Consider the following 18,315-nt stretch of genomic DNA (forward strand, 5'->3'; position numbering starts at 1 on the left):
TTTGACAGTAGTGTCAAATTTACCTGTATTGTTTTTTGGATCATTTGGGTACCAAACGTTTATTTTTGGGTAAAAAATAACTCACGCTGTATGAAAATCTTCAGTCAACTGAAGGTCAACGTCGGATGCTGACGTAGCGCGCCGTAGATGAGAAAGTTGACATTGACGTCCAAGTCATCCAATTATTATTATTTATATTTTTATATTATTAAATCGAACCAATTAGAGAATAACATGTGTCACTCTCTGATTGGTGCAAAGTTAAAATGGTGAAATGTATGAAGGGGGATTCAAACCTGGTTCTCTCGGATATCTCAACATGGGTACTGCACAGATTGTTGCGTTGAGAGCATCTCCATATTCAGGTCAAATAAATTTGTAGATGAATACCTTCCTCTTGAACTGGAAGTGATGTTGTCATAAGAATTATTTATGGAGCCCCCTCGGTATAGATCGTAAGAAGTTGCTGATAAAAGTCTCCCATTGAACTTGATGGGATGGCCCCATGATGTAGATTTCCCATTAACGAGTTAAAATCATTACACATTACTTGAGTTGGGATGTCAACTTGATCAGCTTGTTGAGCCAGTACATAGTGGGAGCATAATGACATACCACGAACCGCATACACTTCAATAAATATCGCATACATCTGTGTATCAGCGTCTGAATATTGATTATGAGAATCAACCATCATAGCAACAACGTTATCTTTGGAGAGTTTGAATGTTGTATAAGTTAATAGAAATACCGCAGTTGGAAATCTGTACTAAAGTAAGGACAGTCTTCTAGTACTTCCAACATGAACATTCTTTGAAATTTTAGTGATCAACTCCTCAAGAGTAATGTTTCTCTCAAAAGATATTTTGACATAATGATTTGATGCGAAGACGACACCAGTTTCATCTTCTTGAATTTATTCATTATAATAAACAATAATAGAAATACATGTCATTTTTAGACTTTGAAAGAGCGAGAGTCTTATATCTGAAATATGCCTAATTAAATAAATAATACATAAATTAAAATATAAACTAATTCAAAAAAATTAAAAAAATTCACAATAATTTAAATAACACAATTTCATATTGTTATCGTATCGACAAAATGTCTTGAGGTATGATCATACTTTTCAATTTTTCAATCGTAAAAAATAATATAAAATAATTAGTATAATAAAATTTGTTTAAATAATTAAATATAAAATAAATATAATATAATCAAAAATAATTTTATCTTTTAAGAACAATAACAAAATCTACTTGATAGAAGGAATTAATAAAAGTGAGAATAAGCAAGTAATTTTGGTGTGGTGATGTTTGCATTCAGAGGGAATATTATTTATAGGGGAGAGGGAGCGTTTAAAAGCCGAGTTTTCAGGCTCGGGTAATAATGGAGTGCCAATAATTCAACGTGCATATTTACGCCTTTCGTACGTGTTAGAATCCTGCGAAGGCGCGGATGACGATATGCACCTTTTCCTTACGTGGCTCCAGCTCAGACAGAACCCGCGCCATGTTAGAAAAGGTGCTAGATCAATAATATTTTTAGTAAAAATGCCTGATAGGTAATTACTACGTATAAGGCTGATATTTCGGTAAAAATGGCTAAACATATTGCGTCCTCCTCCTGCCAACTTGATACTGATTCCACTTCCCAATATCAAAACCCAATTCCCAACTCAACTTCTTAAGCTATCTCATTTATCGTCTTTTTAATACCTAAAGCAGCAATGGGTTTTGTTCTGTTCCACCGCCCATCAGGTTTGTCATAAAGATATGTATAGTCAAAAAGACGGAAGCATTGGGGTATTCAAAGTTGATGGAGGATCCATATCTCCAAATTCCATCGTCTGAGACTAATGTTTGTTTTCATGAAACCCAATCAAAGAAGAGGTGGGGAGTGGGGACCAGCCCCATTTTTCTATATAAGTTGCAAGAGGGGACCATTTAAATAGTCTGAGTCCTGATCATAACATTGTTGGCCTTAAAATCTATGGAGGGAACATTCTCTTATTTGAATTTGGATCCGATCCCAAGTATAGAAATAAATATTAACGTTTGTTGAGTCAAAGCGGTAAGATCCTCCTATTCAAGTTAAAATCTGTATTGTATTTCACACTTATGATCAGCAAGGAGCGGGTGTTGCCCAAAAGCTTTTATCTCCTCCTGTATTGTATTTCACACTTATGATCAGCAAGGAGCGGGTGTTGCCCAAAAGCTTTTATCTCCTCAATGCGGGGTAAAAGAATCCAAGGATGCAAAAAAATCCCCCCTTCCCCCAAATACTGTTGCATTTAGTCTACTTCATCTGCCGAAAGTTTTATCATACAGCAAAAGCATGCACGTATAGATTCAGGGCTACCCGACTATTACTACTTTGATGTAGATATTTCATCAAGATTGGTCTAGGATGGGTTCCAACTACAACCCTAGTGAATAACTGAAAGAAAAACATCCATGGGCACCGTTCTAGGCTCTAGCTGGGATTAACTTGTGTTTTGTTATTCTAGACCAACATTTGAAACCCAGACTTTTTACTTACTCGGAAAAGGCCCAATTGTACTGTGTCCTGGTGGCATGAGCTGATCTGAATACTACGAGGAACATTCAAGGCCCAGATACTCTGAAAAAAAACATTATTTTCCTGCATGCTTAGATCATAATTATGAACACGTGAAATAAAATATAGAAACATGGATGGAAACAAAATTCTTGGTTTTTTGAACCCTAAAAAGAAATAAAAAATGATCAAAGTACAAAACCAGATAGTCAAATCTTTCTAAGACATTAAATAAAGATGAGAGCCTAATAAGAGACTAAACAATTGAATTAACTGAATTTGAGCTCACATGCAACCCTAAGGACAAACTTGTTTTTAAATGAATGAAAAAGAAAATAATATCAAAGATACGCTTTAAGATACCCAGATAATGAATCATATATATTCGGTCGTTGGTAATGTGCAATGATCGTGCAATATGAATACTAACGACCAGCGACCATGTGATCCCCTTCGTGATTGTTTGGAAAGAAAGGGAAGTATACATATAAGGTAAGATGAGTAATGATTTGTTTATATCTGGTGAGTTTCCTTCTTGTTCAGATGAATAGGTCAGACTAGCTAGCTAACACCAAACTTGTGGAGGAAAAGTAGAAGAAAAAACAACAGACAGAGTGAGATATTCGGTAGCGAAATCATTGAGGGTGCCAGCAACAGAGGGTAAGTGAAATTTGAAAATTAACCAAGGTCACGGTTTCATTGGCACTTCAAGAGCCCCAATAAGAAAGGGTTTTGTTGGTTTCTCATAAATGGTCAGCTATGGGGTAAGGGTCAAGATTGCAGTACAATCGTTCAAGGATGATTATCGATTATCAAAGGATAATGACTCGAATGAATGACCTAAAAGAAAAATACCCATTCCCCACACAGTTATTCATATTTAATTATTTCTTTGTTGAAAATAATGATAAGGGAGGGTCTAGCAATTGAAGAGCTTCAATCGCATCTTTAGCCTTTAGGTACTATGAATTCTTCAGCTAAAAGGTAATTGACCAAGAACATATATTCAATACTAGTAGGTACAAAGTACAAACGGGATGCAAATGAAGTTGAAACACCTCCCAATAACCCTTTCTGAGTTGCGAAGAAATAAACCCTAGTTAGATGATCAATGACACTGAGAATATATAAGTAAATAAGCAAATCAATTTATTTGAAATGTGTATTCATAGTTGATATTGATTAATATAAATATAATCTAAATTAGAAAAGCTCATTAATAGCACAAAAAGATAAAAGTTTTTAGTTATATCTGCTGGTAAATAAACAATAACATGATTGGAAGAAAGATGATTTTGTGCAGTAAACTATTACTGAAAGAGTTGAAATAATCCAAAGATTAAAAACATAAATAAAACCTAAAGACGAGAAGAACCACAGCGAATAGATTGTAAAGGAGGCATCAATCAATAGAAATTTAACAAGCGTTTTATTGGACCCATGTAACTAACATGTAATGCATTAATTGGATAATCACAAAGCCTAATGACAACTTGTAAACATTGAGAAGCTTGTACATGTTCAAAGGAAAACATTGGATGAAAACTTATAAACAAGTGTTTTTAACACATGACATCCTTGAGAAGCTTGTACCTGCGAGTGGCAGACCTTGGAGAGGGCGTCCCGCTGGTCTTTCCTTTATAAGGATCACCACTATGGTGTTGCTTGATTTTTTCAGCCGTATACTCGGATCGGTTTATAATTCCAGTTTCTCTTTTAGACAATGATTTTTTTGAAAAGCTTCCGTGTCTTGACTCTTGAATTTCTCTCTTCGCTTTGGCACCAATTACACGCTTCAATTGGCTCCGCGAACTCGCTGTAGGTGTTGTTGCAATACCTAACAAAACCAATCAATTGTTTAAGTTGATAATCATTCAATTCAAGCAATACAATAAAAGAAGAAACTATGAATATGGGGTATGATGAAATTTATATATTATACGAAACCATGATGTTGCTGGAAATAAAACACTCACACAAACAACTTTTATTGAAACTCAAACAAATATTACAAGAGCACTCTCACTCAAAAACAAGAACTACAACTTACTCTTATAGGACTTTGTTTCTTCACTCACTTAGAAGCTCTTAATTTTTCTTGATGCTTAAAACTAAAATGGGAAGGGGTATTTATACTACTCAAGAACAATCCTACACCACACAAATAAACTAATTTAAACCATTACAAATTCAACAAATATCTAACTCTCACCTAACTAAATTGATGTAAGCAATGATATCATTACTTAAATGATGTAAACAATGACATCTTTAATTAAATGATGTAAGTAATGACATCAATTTAGTTTGGGTTTGGGTTTAGGCTCCCATAATGGATCAAGTTTATGATCCAACACCCCCCTTAAATTGATCTCGTGACCCCTAGTAGGTTCCTTAATCTTAAGAAGTCTTCGCTGGTCAGTGGCTTGGTAAAAATATCAACAACTTGATCTTGTGACTTCACGTATTCAACTTCCACATCTTTTCTTGCAACACACTCCCTTATATATAGTGGTAGCGAATATCAATGTGCTTGCTTCGATCATGGAATACTGGATTCGCGCTAAGGCAATGGCTGACTTGTTGTCGACACAAACCTTGGTAGGCTCTTCTTGTATCAAACCTATCTCCTTCAATAGATTTCTAAGCCAAATTGCATGACAAACGCATGAGGTAGCAGCAAACATTCCGCTTCACAGTGGATAATGTGACAATCGGTTGTTCTTTGACATCCATGTGAACGCAATATCTCCCATGAAAAATACGAATCCAGTAGTTCTCCTTCGATTATCTATGTCTCCACCCCAATCACTGTCGCTATATCCAACAAGCTTGTAATCGTTAGAAACTGAATAGAACAAGCCAAAGTCAATTGTACCTTTCAGATAGCGAAGAATTCTCTTTGTGGCTTTAAAATGGGTGGTTGTTGGAGATTCTATATAGCGATTAACCAATCTAACTGCGTGAAGAATATCGGGTCTCGTGCAAGTTAGATAGCGTAGACTTCCTACCAAACTTTTGAAGAATGTTGGATCTACACTTTCGCCTTCTTCATGTTTGGTCATCTTGATCCCGTATTGTGCCGGTGTGCTTATTGGCTTACAGTTCTCCATCTTGAACTTCTTCAGTATCTCCTTTGCATAGCTTTCCTGTGAAATGAAAATTCCATCATTTTGTTGCTTAACTTCAATGCCAAGGTAGTACGCCATGAGCCCCATGTCTGTTATCTCGAATTCTTTTATCATCACATCCTTGAATTCATTAAACATGCTTGGGTTGCTTCCAGTGAAGATCAAATCGTCCACATAGAGACACACGATCAAAATATCTTCATCTTTGATCTTGATATATAGAGCATGCTCGTAGGGACATTTGTTGAAGCCATTCTTGGAAGTACTTCAATTCGGCTATTCCATGCCCTTGGTGCTTGTTTTAGCCCGTAAAGAGCCTTCTTCAACTTCAACACCTTGTCTTCGTTCCCATTGACTTCATAGCCTGATGGTTGCTGAATGTAAACTTCCTCTTCAAGAACTCCATTTAGGAAGGCGGACTTTACATCCATCTGTTGTATCTTCCACTTGTTTTGAGTTGCCAAAGAAATGATTAGTCTGATAGTCTCCAATCGAGCAACAGGAGCAAATACCTCATCATAGTCAATTCTAGCCTTTTGACTATAACCTTTAGCAACTAGCCTCGCCTTGTGCCTTTCAATCTCTCCTTTGGCGTTTTGCTTTGTTTTGTACACCCATTTGACACCTATCGCCTTATGTCCCTTGGGAAGTGAGGTAAGTTCCCATGTGTCATTCTTCTCGATGGCCTTGATTCTTCATCCATCGCATCTCTCCTTTCTTTTCTTGTACTGCTTCTTGAAAGCTCACTGGTTCACAATCGGCAAACAGACAAAATGTAAGATCTTGTCGTTTAGTTACCTCATAGAGATCTCTAAGGCTTATTGTGCGTTGCAAAACTCTTTCATTTTGACTCCTACTTGACGATGACGAAGGTGATGAGTCTCCTTGAGTGGTTGATGTTGGTGAAGTGGGTGGAGTTGCAAGCTCTTGTTGAGATTCATCTAGTTGTTCCCTCATTGTCTGCTCATCTTCTTCAAACTGAGGAAAGAAATTGAAGTCATCTGTATGAGAGTTAAAATCCCATTCTCCTTCTTCGTTGAAGACAACATCTCGACTAATCACAAACTTCTATTGTTTGGATGTACAACTTGTACCCTTCGAATTAGCCATCATAGCCGATGAAGATAAAACTCTCGCTTTTATCATCAAGCTTCGTTCTTCTCTCGTCTGGTACGTGAACATGGGCTATACTTCCAAAGGTTCTCAAATGGGAAATGCAAGGCTTTCTTCCACTCCATGCTTCTTGCGATGTCTTTCCCCATACACTTCTTGTTGGAGATCGGTTTGTCAAGTAGACTGCACACGCTACTACCTCTGCCCAAAATTCCTTAGGTAGTTTCTTGCTTTTGAGCATGCTTCGTGCCATGTCGAGGATTGTTCTGTTCTTTCTTTCTGCCACACCATTTTGCTGGGGGGATCTAGAAACTGTCATTGGTCGACGAATTCCATTTGCTTCACAGAACTCTTGAAACTCCTTGGAAGTAAATTCTCCACCTCGATCAGATCTCATGGCTTTGATCTTTCTACCGTTTTCTCTCTCCACTGCTGCTTTGAACTTCTTGAAGACTTCAAAAACTTCTGACTTCTGTTTCAAGAAATATACCCAGGTTTTTCTTGAAAATCATCAATGAAGAGAAGAAAATAGTTATTGAGAGAGCTCGGCTTGATCGGTCCACACACATCGGTATGGATGAGCTCGAGTGGCTTCTTGGCTCTTGTCTCTGACTCCTTTGGAAAGCTTTTCCTGAATTGTTTCCCAGCTAGACACCCTTCACAAAGTTGGTCAGGATGGTTGATGCGAGGTAGTCCATTCACCATCTCCTTCTTAGATAGCAGCTCTAGACCTCCAAAATTGAGATGCCCAAATCGAATATGCCAAAGCCATGATGCATCTTTATAGCAAGCTTTCAGGCACTTTGCAACATCATTTTGTATGTTGATCAAGAACATTCTATTCTTTGACATCAGCACTTTAGTAATGAAGTTATTTATCATCTTTATAGAAAGATTATAATTTCATGTGAATATCATAACATTCTCTACCAGTTGCCCTAAACTTAAGATGTTACTTTTCATATTGGGCACATAGTAGACATTTGAAATAAATTGATGCCTCCCATCTTTCAAACGGATAAGAATGTTACCTCTCCCTTTCACTGCTACTGTGGAATCATCTCCAAACGAAACATTTCCGCTTACTGACTCGTCTAGCTCCACGAACATGTATTTCCTTCCACACATGTGATTGCTTGCACCACTGTCAAGATACCAGGAATTTGCTTGGCCACCATCAGTTTCCTTTCGTGCTAGAAGAAGAGTTCTTTGCCATCTGTCTTTCCTCCACGTAGTTAGCCTTCTCCTCAATTTTATTGTTGGGAGCTCTACATTCTGAAGCATAATGCCCAAACTTTTAACAATTATAACATCGAACTTGAGATTTGTCATGCCTTGAGTTCGGATTGATTCTTCCACGGCCTCGTGTTGATTTCTCATTTCTCATAGTGTGTTGGAATGTTGTTGTTGTAATTCCAGCCTCGTCCACTCGACTTCCACCTCGTCCATGCCTCTACCTGCCTTGGCCACGTTGGTTTCTATCATTGCGTTGGCTTTCATGCATATCTTTGAGTTGCAGCTTGAGGAGTTGCTCAGTAAACTCATGATTCTTCTTATGCTTCTTCTTATGCTTCTCTTTGTATGCTTACAATGATCCTTTGAGTTGCTCGATTGTCATTTCTTCCAAGTCTTTAGTTTCTTCAATCGTCACGACGATGTGCTCAAATTTGGGATCCAACGAACGGAGTATCTTCTCTATTATCCTCACATCGTCTAACTTTTCACCATTTCTTTTTAATTGATTAGAAACAGCTACTACTCTGAGAATAATCTGAAATAGACTCAGATGCTTTCATGTTTAAGGATTCGAATTCACCTCTTAATGTTTGGAGACGAACCTTCTTCACTTGCTCGGATCCTTTGTAAGAGGTTTGCAGCTTCTCCCACGCTTCCTTGCTAGAGCTTGCACTTGAAATATTTTCAAAACCATCATCATATAATGCTTGATAGATGAGGTAGAGAGCCTTCTTGTCTCTCTTTCTTGAATCCTTCAAAGTTGTCTTTTGATATGGTGTAAGAGTAGCAAAAACATCATCATCCTCGTTATAGCCTTTCTATGATATCCCACACATCTTGTGATCCAAGAAGTGCCTTCATTTGATACTCAATTGTCGTAGTTGTTGTTGTTGAGTGTCGGAACTTGGAATGGTGCCATACCATTTGCCATATCTCTCAATATAATGAGATTTTGTAAAATCCGGAACGCTGAAAAAAACCTTGGAGGGACTTGGACAACTCGGTCAAGGGCTCCAACTCGGCTGACTCGGCTCAACTCGGTGAGTCAACTCGATTTTCTGGCAGCAGTCTTCCGGCGGTGCGTGGCGGTGCGTCAGAACTCAGATTGAGAAAATTCTAGCGGCATCGGATTCCTCTCGTCGAGACCTTCGATCTTTCCAACTCTCTCTGATGCCACTTTGTTGGAAATAAAACACTCACACAAACAACTTTTATTGAAACTCAAACAAATTTAAGAGCACTCTCACTCAAAAAACAAGAACTATAACTTACTCTTATAGGACTTTGCTTCTTCACTCACTTAAAAGCTCTTAATTTTTCTTGATGCTTAAAACTAAAATGGGAAGGGGTATTTATACTACTCAAGAACAATCCTACACCACACAAATAAACTAATTTAAACCATTACAAATATCTAACTCTCACCTAACTAAATTGATGTAAGCAATGACATCATTACTTAAATGATATAAGCAATGACATCTTTAATTAAATGATGTAAGTAATGGCATCAATGTAGTTTGGGTTTAGGTTTAGGCTCCCATAATGGATCAAGTTTATGATCCAACAGATGTTTGGTGGTGTTGTTGAATGGTTCTTGGTGGAGAAGATTAAGCAATTATCTGCCGGTGATGATGATAAGATGAACTCAGTTAACGGCCGCCCCATGGGGGCGTTGATATATGCATACATATAGATGGAGATGATGATGGAACGAGAAAAAGGCATACGAATGCTGAAAGTGGTGGCGGCATTTGTTGCAGCGGAAGAGTTTGTCGGGGAAACCGATGTAGCCGCGCATGCAGCAAACAGTTTGAAGATCCACCATTATTGAGAATTAAAACAAGTAGAGGAAAAGCCCAGGATAAAGAGATAACTACCATCTATCCAAACCACAGATACCATAATTTTTTTATATCCCAAAATGACAGTGCTGCCCTTTCCTTTGCTTCTCCTCTATCTTTTTTGAACTAATATGTCAGCAGTTGATAATTAATACTTTTAGATTAAGCAATTATCTGCCGGTGATGATGATAAGATGAACTCAGTTAACGGCCGCCCCATGGGGGCGTTGATATATGCATACATATAGATGGAGATGATGATGGAACGAGAAAAAGGCATGAAGATCCACCATTATTGAGAATTAAAACAAGTAGAGGAAAAGCCCAGGATAAAGAGATAACTACCATCTATCCAAACCACAGATACCATAATTTTTTTATATCCCAAAATGACAGTGCTGCCCTTTCCTTTGCTTTCTCCTCTATCTTTTTTGAACTTAATATGTCAGCAGTTGATAATTAATACTTTTTTATATTATAATAATTCTTTTATATTTATTTAACAATTCGTGCTTTGGATTTCTAATGCATTTGGTACCCATCTTTTTCTTTTTCTTTTTCCTATAAAAAAACACTTTAGGGAACTAGATACTTTATACTTTTCTTTTAGCCTAATCAAATTTGAATTTACAAAAATAAAAAAATTCCATTTAATATTCTAGGATGACAACTATTCTAGATTTCTAGTATTTTATACAAATTAACGAAAGTTACTATCATTAAAATATAATTTTAATTGATATTAGATCTAAATTTAATCTCGAACAAATTTTTATACATTATTAAAATAATTTAAACTCGATTTGATATGATTGTAACACAAATATATTGATAATAAAAATATATCTAAAAATGATTACACATTACGAAATTTGGAGAAAAATAAAAATCCAAAGTGATAACCTACCTATATTATTTATAGGTAGTAAAATTAGTTTGTATTAATAAATATACCAATTACAAAAAATCGGTTTAAAAATATAAAATAATCAATATTTATGATGTACAATATTAATTGCACTTGTATATTTACATGCAACTATATAGAAAAATGTTGATAAAAATGGTACTGGCCATGGCTCCTAATATATTTAAATTATCATTAAACCCTTGAAAAATATTTCAATTTTCTTTCTATGGTAAAATTTGTATTTTGATTTGAGAGGTTATAATTTAAGCCCTTTGAAATTAGATTCAGAATCTATATCTCTTTAGGTGTTGATGAGAGTTTTACATACATGTTTAGGGTTTCCTTAAAATATTTTACTTTAGTAATTATTCTTTCAAATGTTGAGACGTGGTAAAAAGAAGTTTCTTTCTTTCTTTCAATATTCCACCTTCCTCCATGGTTTTCAGCCAAATAAGCGTGATGCAAATGTCACCTTGCGATGCATTTTATGCAACACATAACATGCATGAAACTAATTTCTTAAAAATAAGAAAAGAAAAGAGACAGTATTGGTCCAACGTACCAAGTACGTCATCTGTGACCAAACTAAGTTAGTGAATGGGATTGATACATGAAAACAAGAAGGGGGTTGAAAATTTGTTTTTGAAATCCAAGGAGAGAAATAAAGTAGATGAGTTTAGGAAATACGAACAAGGGAATCGGTTAAAATGTCATATTCATGCCATCTGTGGACACAAGTTAAAGCGTACGAGGAAAGTACGTTTATCAAGTGACAAGTACGTGGGTGGAATTGCTTCTTTTGGTTGTTTCCAATATGGCAATTTTATTTACTACTTCCATGAGCAATCCCACTTATCACTATTTATTCCAACAAAATCATATATTTTACTTTTTGAAGGGAGGTGGATTATGATGGGAGTTGGAGGGGCATTGAAATTACGGGGATTTTCTTTCAAAAATGTAAAATGTTTTCTGCAACTACTTTTGTTTACTGCAGCTAGACCTAATGTTGTATTATACAGTGCCATCCTTTCCAGAAACAAATTTTCATTTTTGTTTGGATAAATTATTTGAACAAAAACTTATTTGTTGGCATTTTTCTACATTAGGAGTGATCTCTGAAACCATACTCGGTTGTGGCTCAAAAGGTGTTTTACCCATTGCGGGTTATTTTTCTCTCTCTCTCAAATGCTTCTAATCCTTGATTCTGTTTCTCATTGTTTACAAGGTTTTCAAAGGCTTATATGAGAATGCATCCAACAGTCTTCATGTCAGTGCTCTCCTAGCTGTTAAGGAGCTAATTAGTTGGGTATGTTGCTGTTAACCAACCTCCTATGGAGTTGAAAACATGATATTGGCTGGATTGAAAAGTTAAGGGGATCAAGGACTCTTAAGGGTGTTCTAAGGTTCATATAATTGAATTCTCTTGCTCTGCAGAGTATTAGTCTGTTGTATCTTTTCCAAGATTGCTGGTGGACTTGCTTCAGTTCCTGGAGCAGGAATGCTGAGCTTGGAGCGCCGGTTTGCCTCTGGCTTAAGATTGGTTTCACTGTTTGTTTACTTATTCTCTCTTGTGCTATATGTATAGGTTCATTTTGTGTATAAAGGAACACTGAGGGTGCTGCTTCATGACTTTCCTGAGTTCCTGTGTGATTGTCATTTTACCTTTTGTCATGGGATTCCTCCAAGCTGCATATCATCCTTGGTGCTTTTCCACGTAATATGAGGTATCGGATCCTTGTACTCCCAACTTAAAGATCTTTGATTATTCATCTCCAGATTGTTTATTTTTGAAAATTAGTTCTTTGATAATTTGTTCTGCAGATTGATTTGCTTCCAGAAATTAGGGAATCCCCTCGCATTCTCTCTGAGGTTGATGATGCTGCTCTTAAAGCAGAACAGATGAAGGCGGATGTAAATGAGTAGCCAAATTCATTATTTACTTCAGCCTGTGCTTTTAATCTTAACATTTTCAGATATGAGAAATGGGTTTACATTAAGCTGGAAACTTAATATTCTTGTCTGTAATCCATTAATGAAACCCTCTTAAATTCTTTGCAGACAAGGCCACAAGGAGTATCTTCATTTCTAACTGAATTGAAACAAAGACTGCTTCACCAAGCGAGGCGGCATGTTATAATGTAGCATTATTTGGGTTAGATAAATATTCAATTTTTGCACTTGGAACTAGGCCTTGAGAACATTTGATTCCCATTGAACGAAGGTTGATGAGGCCATTTTTGTTACAAAGTTTCTCCGTCTCTCCATTTTGCTTTTGTGTGTAAAAAATGTAATGGTTTGTTTGAAGTTAGGGCGCAAGTATCGTCAAAAGATTTTATTTATTATTCAATTTGCAATGGGTTAAATGGATGTCAATCAGCATGCACCTAATGTTCTACCCTTAATATTTTCAGTGCGTGGTTGAATGAAGAAATTAAAGTGTGCTCTATAATTGGTTATTTCAAGTCCGGCATAGAAGCAATGCATCATCATCATTCATCAATAGGCCCAAGCATTAAGTTACAGCTTGGGCCACTCCCTTGTATTTGTACTATAACTATAACAAGGCTGCTTTAAATTATGGGGTGGACGGCCTAAAAGAAGATTGCTTCTTTCACTATTTCTGTTACCATAGTTCATTAGAAGATTATCATCACTCTTTTAAAATGAAAAAAGTAAAAAGTGCATCTACGGTAGAGAAAATATGTTTAGAGAGCAAATCGTGCATGCAATCAAGTGATTGTGTCCAAACACCATTATTCTGTAGAAGCCAGTGGATAATGGGCAGGTGAATTAAACTGCAATTACGCCACGCTGCTGCATTCAAATGTTTGAACAGTCAACGCCCGGTTGACACCTATAGTGTATGAAATGGTAGGTGGCATTCATCAATTTGATGAAATTATATCATGAATACGGTCCCAATCATGGAAGTGAAGAATTTCCTTATGAGCTGAGAATGCAGGTAGACTACTTGAACATTGCCTGCACTAGACTCTATCCAACACTTACTCTTTGCTTAATCAATATCACTACTTAATTGACCACCGAAGCTACTTTGGCTTTGGGAATGCAAGAGATTTTTTATCAATGATTGATTGGAGAGACCAAATTCCCACTACCCTACTCATTGCTTATCCTACTACACTTCACTCACTAAGTTATTCATTCATTCATTGGTTATCCAAGTTTAGTTCATAAAGATTTGAACAAAACAATTTATTTATGTATACGTATAGGTATAGGTATAGGTATAGGTTTAGGTATAGGTATAGGTATAGGTATAGGTATAGGTATAGGTATAGGTATAGGTATAGGTATAGGTATAGGTATAGGTATAGGTATAGGTATAGGTATAGGTATAGGTATAGGTATAGGTGATGTTTAACACTTCTTGGATAAATCAATACTATGGATTAAGTGATGCAGCACGATATTAGCTTTTTCCTTTTATTTCGGGTGAAACAAATAAAATGTATAGAAGTAGTAAAATTGTTAATTAGGTAAAGAGTAAACTACACCATTCATCACTTAATTTTACTCATTCTGTTTACTCACTTAACTTTTAAATTACTTATGTTTTACCCACTTTGAATTATTTTATTATTATTATTCTATGATGTGACATTTTTATCATTATTAAAATATAAAAATGATTTCAAAATAAATAATAAACTAATATTTTATTATTATTAAATTTAAAGAGATTTAAAATAATCATTGTCCCTTCTCGTTACCGTTTGATCACAAATTGTACCGAGAGACTCACTTTGACTCGCTAAGTGTGAATCTAGTGGTTGTTTCACCAGAAAATGTCCCAAAACTCATGAATCTCAATTGAAACATTTTGGTTTCCTCACTTTCAGTCTCCTATTCGAGGACTTCGGAGCATGTTCTGATAAAATAGAGGTCGAATTTGGACTCACGGGGTCTAGGCGAAGCAACCCATGAAATATGGGACCAAACGACCACCATCTACGACGACTGGCATTTCTCATTTTCGATCAGATTCTAAGCATGTTCCGACAAAATGGAGGTCGAATTAAGACTCAAGGGGTAGAGACAAAGCGACCGGTGAAACTTGAGTTCGAACGACTACCATTTACAGTTATCGACGATGGCGTCCAACGATAGCAAACAACAGACGACCACCATATGGTATTTTCTTATATTTTCACCCTGTCGTATTTTCTTATCAATTTAGCCCTCAAAGTTGTTTAATTGTATTATTCTATACCCTACCCCTAACTTAAAACCATAAATTTATAACCCTAAACCATAACCCCATAACCTTTAAACTATATAAACCCTAAACTTTAAACCTTAACTTAATGATGCAATTGAACAACTTCGTGAGCTAAATTGATGTGAAAATGTGATAGGAGAAATTGGGTCTATTACATGGACAAAAATGACCCTTTTGCCTTTAAATTATTTTTGTATTAAATAATATTAAAAATATCACATAATAAAATAATAATAATAAAAAATAATTTAAAGTGACCAAATATTGAACAATTTGAAAGTTGAGTGAGTAGATTGGAAAAATTAAAAGTATAATGATTAAAATAAGTGATAATAAAGTTGAATGATGAATGATGTAGTTTAGCCTCAGGTAAAAGAAAAGATAATAATAAGTAAATGTAATATAATAAAGAGAGAGAGATGTAAGAAATGTGTGGAAAAACCGATTAGACCAACCGACAGAGAAGGAGAAGGCAATGCCTTGGCTTGGAATTGAAGGGATATGAATAGATCATATAGGTATGGCAGTTAGAACCACTCTCTCTCTCACTCATCTCTTCTAACATCAATTGCACACACTCTCCCCCACACTCACTGGTTGTACGCGACTCCCTTGGTTTTGACCGGCGGCGCCAACACAAAGCCGTAGAAAAAGTCTCCTTCTCCTACCACTTGTCACCTCGCTCCCCCATTCCATTTTGCTCTCTTCTTTCATTGCCCCCTATCTACTTTTCCTCCAGAAATAACTCTTACTAAAAACAAGGACTAGTTTCCCTTCGCACCATACAACTCTGCAACACAATAACATTTTACAACTCACCTTCTTTTCCCATCCGTTTAATATTTCTTTTTTTTTCTTTTCATTTTTCTTTGCATGGCTTTTATCGTGGATCAACAATCAAACTTTAAACACTTTTGTAAGATTTGCAAGAAAGGGTTTGGCTGTGGGAGGGCTCTCGGTGGGCAGATGAGGGTACATGGAATAGGGGAAGACACCGGTCACATTGACGACGATGATCCCGCTAGTGATTGGGACGACAAATTAGGAGGAAACGTGCCACCAAGCAACAAGCGCATGTACGCATTAAGAACCAACCCTAATCGGTTAGAGAGTTGTAGGGTTTGTGAGAATTGTGGCAAGGAGTTTTTGTCATGGAAGTCATTTCTGGAACACGGTAAATGCAGCTCCGAGGATTGTGCCGAGTCGCTTGTTTCTTCGCCCGGCTCGTACGGTGATGATGGAGTTGGGAGGAGAAAGTGCGGTTGGTCTAAAAGGAAAAGATCGTTGAGAAGTAATGTGGGTAATTTCAGCTCCTTTTGCCCATCCAGCGAAGATGAAGATCTTGCCAATTGCCTTATGATGTTATCTAACGCCGCCGTGGATCCTTTTGTAGCTGAGCCGGAGGAGTCTTGCGCATCCGCCAGCAAAGAAGAAGAAAGACGAAACACAATGAATTTCATTGCGCCTATTGCTTGTAGGATACCAATGGAGAAGGCCAAAGGCGTCGCCAAAAGGTTGTTTGAGTGCAAAGCATGTAAGAAAGTGTTTAATTCCCATCAAGCATTGGGCGGACACAGAGCTAGTCACAAGAAGGTTAAAGGTTGTTTCGCAGCCCGGCTTGATCGTATGGACGATAGTCAAGCCCATGAAGAGCATGATGATATCACTCACGAAGAATTCTTACCAACAAAATCTAGGACACCTTTGCAATTTGATCAAGGAACTAGTACCACTCCATTGGCTTCTACATCGAAAAGGAAATCAAAAGTGCATGAATGTTCAATCTGTCACCGCATTTTTTCTTCAGGACAAGCATTGGGTGGGCATAAAAGATGTCATTGGATTACTTTGAATTCACCCGACACTTCCTCTTTGCCTAAGTTTCATCAGTTTGAAGATAATCGCATTGAACAGGTTCAACAGAGATCAAAGTTCAACGACAAATCCGATCCGGTCGATCTTAAACTTGATCTCAATCTTCCTGCTCCGGCCGATGATCATGTACGACAGAACCACATCAATTCATCAAATATTGATGTCTCTACAGAAATGTATTTGCAGCCTTGGATAGGAGTTGATGTCAAAGAAAAGGAAGATATTAATCAACACCAACTGCAAGCTGACAATGATAACAACAATGATAAGAGCAATAATTGCAGTACATCTCTGCAAAATGCAGATAACGAAGCAGACAGTAAGGCAAAGTTAGCGAAACTAAGTGAAGTAAAGGACATCAATACGAGCGGAGCTTCATCGCCATGGCTGCAAGTTGGGATCGGTTCAACTACTAATAATGTTGGCTCTGATCCCTAAGTTCTGTGATGAAATGTTGCGTTAAGGGTACAATCTCACTATATTTACTTTGAAATTGAGATTTTTGTACACATTTTGTATTTATATATTAAAAAAGAAACTGCAATTACAAATTTAATCTCAAGTTATTGAGTCTGTCAATTAAATACTAATTCAATTGATAATTATAAATTTATTCCTATTTTGAAGTATAATGATTTTTTGTATGATTCAGGTTGTCTTATCATATTTTTATAAATATTTAAATAAAATTATTGAAATTTATTAGTTGAGATTCAAATACACGATCAAAAACTTCAAATGAAAAATAAAAATTATGCTTAAAAAAATAAAAAAAAAATATTCTTCTAGGAGCAGTTGAGAGCCGTTTTCATGAAGTATGATCCTAGATGTTCTTCTTGGAGCGCGAGTGAAGAATAGCCTTGTATTTGAGAAAACCATGGCTTTTTCTGTATTGTCAGGAACTTCTTTTTCTGAATAATTTCAATAACTGGTGCCAGGTTGAATTAAAAAAAATAGAAATCTTGATATGTATTATGAGGTCTAAGGCTACATAAATGAGGAGTGCCTTTTCCATCAAATGCAAACTCCTTTTATCTTCTTCAATTAATTAATCAAATTGGCAATTGTTGAGGAGTATGACTATCGGATAAAGTAAAATAGCAAATGATAATTTGCGAAAATAAAAATGAAGATGAAGAATAAACAAATTTTACATGGAAAACCCCTAAATAATATATGGTAAAAACCACGAGCAACAGTAGAAGAATTTCACTATGAGAAAATAGTAATTACAACTTCTCTCGATCTAATAAGGAGAAAACAATGACAAATCTCTCTTGATAAAAAAAGGAGAAAACAACTCTCAATAAAACTCTCTAATTTCTCTAGTATTGAGAGAAAACTAGAATGATTTGGGATGGTTTTGAAGCAAAATGGGTTAGGGTATTTATAGTTGAA

The 18,315-nt window shown here is 36.2% G+C and overlaps 1 protein-coding gene and 1 pseudogene across 1 annotated transcript; one reads left to right on the plus strand and one right to left on the minus strand.

Moving 5' to 3' along the window:
• Nucleotides 1-4,124: 4,124 nt before the first annotated feature.
• LOC120201497 lies at nucleotides 4,125-9,870 on the minus strand (annotated as a pseudogene).
• A 6,043-nt stretch (nucleotides 9,871-15,913) lies between these two features.
• On the plus strand, nucleotides 15,914-17,355 carry LOC120201492 (zinc finger protein ZAT1-like). Its single transcript, XM_039202090.1, has one exon. The coding sequence runs from the start codon at nucleotides 15,916-15,918 to the stop codon at nucleotides 17,353-17,355; it is 1,440 nt and encodes a 479-aa protein (XP_039058021.1). The 5' UTR covers nucleotides 15,914-15,915.
• The last annotated feature ends 960 nt before the right edge of the window (nucleotides 17,356-18,315 follow it).

The sequence above is a fragment of the Hibiscus syriacus genome, unplaced genomic scaffold (genome assembly GCF_006381635.1).
Source record: "Hibiscus syriacus cultivar Baekdansim isolate YM2019G1 unplaced genomic scaffold, ASM638163v2 tig00007387_pilon, whole genome shotgun sequence".
NCBI classification, from domain to species: Eukaryota; Viridiplantae; Streptophyta; class Magnoliopsida; order Malvales; family Malvaceae; genus Hibiscus; species Hibiscus syriacus.